Genomic DNA, 8,863 nt, shown 5'->3' with positions numbered 1-8,863 from the left:
ATGCATAGAAATCACTCCTTGTTCTCTTGCTCGCAGCTTCCTTTACTTTCGTAACTTCTAGGGAGGGCTTCTTGTCATCACTCCTTCCTGCTGTTCCACCAAGTGAAAGAAATCCCCAGTGTCAATCCTGTAACTATCTCTCAACAGTTTAAAAGTCTCAATCATATCACCTCTCCCTCTCCTTCATAATGGATGTCAATTTAATATGAAAAAGTGTACAGTTATGCATTTTGAGATAAAAAGATTACAAACTGTAAGCTATGTACCACATTGAGGGAACTGTATTCAGGAAATTGACGAAGCCAGGGTTTTCGGGGGAGTAGTAGTAATAGATAGAGAGTTGAAGTTTAGATGGCATATTGCTAAAGTAGTCAGGATAGCTCTGAGGATTACTTGGTTATTGAAGAACACTAGCAAGCAGAGATAAGGGAGTTATCATTCCTCTTTATAAAGCCTTAATACACCCATGTCTGAATTACTGTACTCAGGTCTAGTAGCCAGAGTTTTTTGAGGATGAGGGTGGTTAAAAGGATCTAGAGGCAAGTGATCAAGAGTGGTCTGTGGAATGCTTCCAGTGAGGATTTGTGGGTTGCAAAAGCTCACCGACAAGTAAAAAAGATGGAATATGACAGAAACATTTAAGTTACTTAAAGTATATTATAGGATTAATACAATGGAACACAAGGTCATCCCTGGAAGTTGGATAAGAGTGTGGTTAGCAACGGTGCGAGGACTAGACTTTTTTTCTTGGAGAGTGGTGAATGAAGGGAATGGGTTGCCTGAGTTAGTTGCCAGTGCTTTCTCCATGAATAGTTTCAAGGAGAGGTACAAATAGATATTGTGTTGACAGATTGGGTCCCCCATGAGAAGTCTTAAATGATACAGGAAATAATGTGAATCAACTGTTTGGAGATATTCATAATAATAATAATAATATGCATACTGACAAACCACAAAAGACAATTATCACATTATTATTATTATTATTTTTTTTTTTGCATTATATTCATGGAAGGACAGATTATGTTGAATGAAACTAGTAGTCTACTTTAAATAGGTATTTTAATATATATATAATAATAATAATATTTTACTATATGAGAAAACTTATGGTTCCGAGGATATATATAGCGGTAATTATTATCATTATTATTCAGGCCTCCATGGAGTCAAAAGACTCATCATGGGAGGTCCTTCCTTGGAAACACAAAGTCTATCATACCACTCGTTGACCGTTCTTGCTCTCACCACACTCCATGCAAAGAAATCACTCCTCATTCTCTTGCTCACAGCTTCCTTTCGTAACTTCCAAGGAGGGCTTCTTGTCATCAAGGATAGCAAGTCTCCTTGCAGCTCAATATCTGGATAAGGATAAACTCAAAACAATGAAAGATAAAAAGGAACTAAAACACTGTAATAAATCAGGGAGAAATGAATAGAAGATTATTTTGTTAATTACTTTACTAGCACACCAATAGCAATGTAATTATTCTCTTGTAAAAAACATGGTTTTACGCAGGGATGTTTTACTCAAATTTAATCGAATTCTGCAAAGATGTTAAAAAAACAAATAAGTTGAATGAAATACGGATCAAACATATGTAGGCTTACATACTTTTTAAAATTCATGTAGATTTGAAAATCAAGCACAATAACAGAGAACAGGCATAATGCTTGCAATAATAACACACAAGCAACACGAAGATGAAAACGCAAAGAGAATGTGCAGCATAAGTGTGAGAGTTAAGAAGAGAATACGTCACCTCAGCATGATGGTAAAGAGCTGGGAAGAGGTAGTGATAATGAATGACATGATAGCAATAATGTGTAGTTAAGAGATGTTTGGAATGTGTGGATCTTGTGAGTACACAACAGATAGGATGCATTTAAATGATGGAGTGAAAGTGAAGTGATGGTTTGAAGAAATAAAGCTGAGTTGCCAAGGTCATGATATCAGGAATGGCATCAAGTGGGTGATGGCAGGTTGTATGGTATACTACAAAGCAGAGTAGCGGAAAGCAATAAGAGATATGGACCTAATAGATATACACTAACAATGAACTGTTTTTCTATACACAAATGCCAGGAATATCACAAAAAAGAAAAAAAAAAGGGGGGGGGGATCTTAAACTCAGATCATCCAAAAATTATTGGCATGAGTGAAATATCAGTATAACAATATTTCAGGGTTAGATTAGAACTGAAAATGGTCATTCTGCATACCAGCTAACAGGATCAAACCTTAATGTAACTCTTCAGGAAGTATCAGCAAGCAAATTATCATACACCACTATTAGACTATGGAGTCTGATAGTAGTATACAATCATTTCAGAATTTTCAGGAAAGTTGGGTGAAATTCTTGGAATATATAGCTTAGTAAAGAATTTGGAGAGGAGGGTTTAATACATTGAAATATATGTAAGAATCTGTTACAATAATAAATAACAATGAATATTTCAACTTTTTTTTTTTTTTTTTTTTGAGACCTTAAAATTTGAAGGTTCTGGTTTACCTGACTATTCTTTAACATGTGATTTTCTGATTTACTTTTTATTATTTCTTGTATTTGGCTAAGTGATCATTTGCATAATCTGTTGCAAAGCAATTTTTTTTTTTTTTTGCTTCATATTCAACCATTTAAAAGCGATTTTTTTTCATAATCTGAAGGAGACCATACACCTGTGGTTTCTAACAATGAGTCTAGAAAATCAATGGAAGTGCCATATAACATCTTATTCTACCACACTGGGGTTAGATTCTCTTGCAAATGATACTGATTTTTTTTTCTAATTTACTATTTTACTTTATAAGAAAAAAAAAAATCTACGCGATGAAATACCATCACCGATGTTGCAAATTTTCGTTGTTAGTCAGCTGTGTCTATTCAGAATCTCTTTTTAAGAAAATTCTGAACAGAATCACAGAACATGCCCATATTTTCACTAATATGTTAGGTTTATAACAGAAGTGTGTATAAACGACAGAGAAACGATTAAGAAAAGTTCTAGTACTCTAAAAGTTAACTTAAAAAGGCAATGTTGTTTTAACAATCATAAAATTAACAATATTACACTATAGTACTACAGACAAATATATTTAATTCGGTATAATAAACAGCTTTACTTCAATTTTATGCTCACCTTGGAAACCAGGTCGTCTTTGCAGAGTATATTAGATAATTTTAACTGTAAAGTATCCGATAACAATGAGCAATTCAATTCTCGGCTACGCAGGCCTGTTTTTAAACCTTTAATAAGTCTGTTCATTTCGATTTGTATGTCCTTTGAAGTATTATTTTTATGTTTATCGTGGGCATCGGGCAAATATTTTAGCAGTGCTAACTGTGAAAGATACTCAATGCTCGGAAGATTATCTATTTCACTCCCCTGTATACTGACAGCTTGGAAGAGGAGCTTAACAATCGTGATTACCAGTAAACAGACTATATGCGGTGACATAATCAACAAATTCATGGGATAAAGTGAAACCCACATTGCTTAATGATTTTATAGTATGGTTCACGGTAGCAAAGGTGAAGTATATTCTTCACATAAATATTCGCTATAAAATTTTGCAAATATACAGTTTGAAATACTGTGATAAAATTAGTTATAATTTACTAACTAGCTACATTTCATTCACTGGCGCTGAGCAAGCACAACTCCGTATACGCGATACTTCTGTGGACTTTACACCTAACCTAAATCGCACCATTTATAGCTAATGGAAACAATAATTTTTCATTAAATTTTGTCTATTGCTGTTCATTACCAAGTTTTATTGACACTACCCAATGCAAAAGGACATTCTGCCACTTCTCCTGACTCATATATATACAACAACAAGCACGTGTACAAGCAATCGCACCGCAAGGCCAACTTACGTCACGTGTCCATGTCTGTTTTTCTGAGCAGGTAGAAATGACAGTCGTAATAACAATTACTATCTTCCATTATTACAAGGTTGTTCAAAATTACCGCTGGCTCTCATAATTATCATTAGAATATTAAATGGGAAAAACAAGAAAAATTACCTCATTCTACGAATTAGGTCACATATTTAATTTATATTTTCTGAATCAATGAACCAAACCGCTTTAACGGTGTTTCCAGCCGATGCAATTTCCTTGAATATAGAATTACCGAATTACCGAGGTTTTATATATATATATATATATATATATATATATATATATATATATATATATATATATATATATATATAAATATATAAAATATATAAAAATATATAAAATCACAAAGGAGAGGGAATGCCACTGATGACCTCGGGTTATAAGGAGAAAGGCTAACTTTATAAAATTGGTGTGTGTGTGTGTGTGTGTGTGTACGTGCGCACTCTCTCTCTCTCTCTCTCTCTCACACACAATAAAATGACTAATAACCCTTGACAGCGTGTAATAGTCCTTCACGTGTTCTTGAAAGCAAATACTAGCAATACAAGCCAAATCCATAATCTTCATGCTTCATTATTTTCAAGGAAACCAGTATCAGTTACAATTAAGAGAACAATCACACTTTTCAATAAATGATATATATCCCGTTGGTATCCACTCAGTCGCACTCTCTCAACACCATTCAAGAGCACGAAAGTAAAAGAGAATAAAACAAATATTTTACTCTCTCCCACTTTATTTTATTTATTTTTCTAAATCTTTAGTTAGATCACTTTACTACTACTCTGCATATCCAATTGAACAACAATTTTATCGGTTATATTAACTGTTCGTCTTCAGCTGGTCTACGATGGGGGGAGGGGATGAAAAATAAAGAAAGAAAGGGTGACTTTCCAGGAGGTGAGAAATAAAAATTGCTTCTTTCATATGAGCCTAGCTAAGTCATTTCAGTTGTAAAATCCCTTATAAATATTCCTTATTCTCGTGAGAACCGAACTGGTTATATCAAGATCGTAAATTAAATATGGAAATAAATAATAGGTCCTGTGTAGCTCAGTGGATGTGGCGTTTGCATACCACGGCGCTTGGCCGCACGAAGGAAGACTTTATTTCGAGTCGAGTCGGCGACTAGAGGAAATTTTTCTAATCCTTTTTTCGACCGGTTCCCGAGTTAGTTGATCTCTGGCATGGGCAAGCGGGTTTTTCGTCCCGTAAACTCAAGAAAATCGACCATAGAACCCACATTATTCCAGACATTAAATACGAGTTTAAGGTTAGGGACCATGAGATGACGACACTTGTTAACCCGTTTCTCTTCACTGCGTGCTGCTTAATTAGTGACAGCCTTGGGCCAGCTATCTCTGATTGGGTACCAGTGGAGATTAAACTGCCCACTCACTCTTGAAAAGTTAGATAGGGGTAAAAATGGCCTCGCCTACTCCCTATATACGAGAATAAAAAGGCATTAGCTGATTTTTTTTTTTTTTGATAAATAATAGAATAAACAAAGCTGGTATGCTGGATGCTTTCTGGCTCTCCACCATATTTATATGAACCAAAAGAGAAATTAGCCATCATGCTATGCTACCAGTATATAAAACAGTATTCAAAGCAGCTTTATTTTAACGTGCGAATGTAAAAATGGGTTTAAAACACAAACAGCTGATCAAATAATATAGACAATAAAGTTCTAAGGAAAATTAGGAGGAATAAATAAACAGATGGCATCGATGACAAAATCATATTTAAAATGAAGATGTTAGAAAGGAACTTGACAATATTAGCATTCAAGAATATGCGAAAAAGAACTAATCATGTAGTATGCTCACTTAAACAGCATGGACGGGAATATTTTACCAAAATAGGTATTTATAGCAGAAAAGACCAAGAAAAAGAACAGTATCTGATCCTTCTCTTGGACTGAAATACAGTATTATTATTATTATTATTATTATTATTATTATTATGTGACACCTCCAGGGAGTCCAAAGACTCATTGAGGGAGAGTGTGCCAACAGCATCGAACTATTGAATCCCAACTACTAACTGCGCTCAAACTTGCTTAATTTGCTGAGCCATTAGTAGCAGAGGCTCTACCAATCGACCAACCTTTGCAGATTAATTTGAAAGCAAATTGTTGATAGAATGATGCCAGTGATGTAAATAAATTTAAATTTATAATATTATTATTGTATCTATCCTCCATACTCATTAAGGGTACATATAAGGAAATTATGATAACAATGAATATGGTGATGGATCTGAAAGGGCATTGATCAACAGTTGCTCATGTTCTTATAAAATTGAAGAATAAAATTGATGGAAGAATAATAGATGCAGGTTCGATGGCACAGCCTCCTCAATGAAAATAATTATAGAACTCCTATAAAGCAAAAATGGGGGGGGAGTAGCATATTGAGCATAAAAGCACACAAAGTTTTTTGAGTGCTGAGAAAGCAATTAATAAATGTTCGTGCCATTATGGATACATTCTGGATAGGATTTGCAGCCAATGTGAAATGGTAGCAATGTAGGAGTGTGTGTGAAAGAACAAACATTTAGAGCATGGTAGCAATGTAGGAGTGTGTGTGAAAGAACAAACATCTAGAACACTCCTACATTGCTAGCAAAAGCTAAAGAGAGGAAGACATCTCATGACATGAAGTGAACTTCAAGAGAAGAAACTAACCAATACTCAACATCAAGGGATGGAAGGCAGACAATATAATGATAGCTTCCTGAATAGGACTATATGTCTGAAAATTAAAGAACGAGTGCACAATTTTTTCTAAACCTTTCCGTGTCTTGTGCTCACCTTGTCAATGTGTAAGATGCATTATAAGATGCGCTATAGATCAAGAGTGACACGTTTTGAAATCATGAATATCACTCCTTTCCTTAAGGAGTGGTATTCATGATTTCAAAACGTGTTAATTTTCTCTTAACACGTTTTGAAACGTGTTAAGGGAAAATCAGGTGGTCGTTTTATTTAAAAATTGTAAGAAAGAAAATTGCAAATTAGTCCAGTCCATCTTTTGTTCTAGTTAATATTCTGATAAAATTTTGCAACTTCCTCTCTATCTACAACATACACGTTACAATATAAATGTCGCTGCACCACTCTTTACATGCATCAAAAATCTAATCTGTTATTTCTCAAAGAAACTCAGTTTGCACCTTCAAAAGCCACTTCCCATATCAACTTATCCATAAGAATTGTAAAAGTTAGACGCTCTCATAAGAAGATGGCAGGAGTTTTCTTCTATTCATTTACAACATGCATTACAGTATAAACGATGTTGTTGCATCACTGCTTGCATGTATCAAAAATCTAATCTGTTATTTATCAAAGAAGAGCAGTTTGCAGCTTCAAAAGCCATTTTCCACATCAACTTATCCAAAACTATATTCTGCATGATTCCTACCATAGAATTGTAAAATGAATGCTACGAATTCTACGAATGGTAAACTACAGTTTACCATTCGTAAAATGGAAAAATTAGCCAAAAGAACACCCCAAAATAAATATAACGCACTTAGCCTCATAGTTTTAGAAGCTTTGCCGTAATTCCAACCACAACTATAAACAAGAATAGCAGTGCATAAATATTTATCAATTCTAGCACCATTTCAGTGATTTGAAATACTTTTAATTCCCTCCTGATGATCTGCTCTGACTAAAAATTTCCTTTCTACATTCTTCTGCTTTCATTTATTTTGTTGCATCCGTCTAGAATCTAACAACAGTATGGAAGCAAGCCTATATCAATGGTCACAGTACTCTTTCTATTTTCCTGATCTACATTCCTATTCCGACTAATTAACTGAAAAGGGTGTGATAAGGAACTAATAGAACCACTGACTTCGTTGTTTAATGAAATTCGTGCGAGTGGAAAAGTCCTAAGGAGTGGAAAGGGAATAAAATAGTGCCATGGTGTAGTAGTTGTAGAATTGAGGCATCGGACAATAGACCAGTTTGTATACATTCTATGATGGTTAAACTTTTGGAGAAAATAGTAAGATTTCGAATACATTCTTGGACAGATGATGGAATATTATCTGTAATTGATGAGGAAAAAGTATACACTATGCTTTTTCTGGATTTTGCAAAGGCATTTGACAGGATGCCACCCCAAAGTTGTTTAGTAGTAATAACGTATAGGATTAGCTATGAGGTTAGCTACTGGGAATTGATTGTCTGATGAATATCGATATGAGAGAGCAGTATCAGTAAAAAGAAAGCTGGGGAGCATTACTAGGTGTAACGCCGATGTATTGTATCTTATGGAAGATCTGAATAAACCAAAAAATGTGAGCAAATTATTAGAAATACCAGTTTAATGTTGCTAAGCTATAATGACAGAGTGAAGGCACGTAATTTGCAGAGCTTGGTAGGTAGACGATGAAGGGGTGATGTGAGGTTTAAGCTGCTGAGATTTACCAAATGGATATGAAGGAAATACTTCATATGTCAACAAGGGGGAAGAGACAAGGACCATGAGCCATTCCTAGATGACGTGAAAGGTGGTGATGAATAAAAAAGTGAAAAGATTTTTTAAATGGAAAATGAGTGGAATTCACTCATTCTCCACGTAAAATACATTACGAATGCTGAGATTATGAATTCATTTAAAAATCATTATCACAAATATATTCAAAGTAAGACCTTTCATAATGAGACTCTTCTGTTGTAATATTTGAATAGATGAACTTCTCCCTCGATGATTCTTCGACTTAGTAATTGTGTAATAATAATAATAATAATAATAATAATAATAATAATAATAATAATAATAATAATAATAATAATAATGTAATCAGAATTGTTAAACATTTATTTTAAAGATGTCGAGTTGGTTATGGAGTTTAGCTCATTATCCATAAAGCTTAGCTCTTTTATGTTATTGTTATAAGTTTATTTTCTTTTTTCAACGTGATTTCTATTCTGA

General features: G+C 34.1%; 1 protein-coding gene across 2 annotated transcripts in view; it reads right to left on the bottom strand.

The window, feature by feature from the left end:
* LOC150097440 (metal cation symporter ZIP14-like) overlaps positions 1-4,102 on the bottom strand; it is a 219,265-nt gene extending 215,163 nt beyond the window's left edge. Inside the window, exon 1 of one of the 2 annotated variants that reach the window (XM_090406877.1) lies at positions 4,035-4,102. Coding sequence is in view for 1 of the 2 variants with exons in the window: in XM_090406876.1 (XP_090263002.1) it covers positions 3,142-3,495 (354 nt within the window). In the remaining variant the exon portion in view is untranslated. Of the gene's footprint in view, positions 1-3,141; positions 3,933-4,034 lie in introns of those variants that run through there. The other variant, XM_090406876.1, reaches the window with a different exon arrangement.
* Between the last annotated feature and the right edge of the window lie 4,761 nt (positions 4,103-8,863).

Source organism: Typopeltis vanoorti, chromosome 17 (genome assembly GCF_054136105.1).
Source record: "Typopeltis vanoorti isolate ZY-2024b chromosome 17, IOZ_Tvanoo_1.0, whole genome shotgun sequence".
NCBI lineage: Eukaryota > Metazoa > Arthropoda > Arachnida > Uropygi > Thelyphonidae > Typopeltis > Typopeltis vanoorti.
This window is presented reverse-complemented; position numbering and strand designations above follow the sequence as displayed.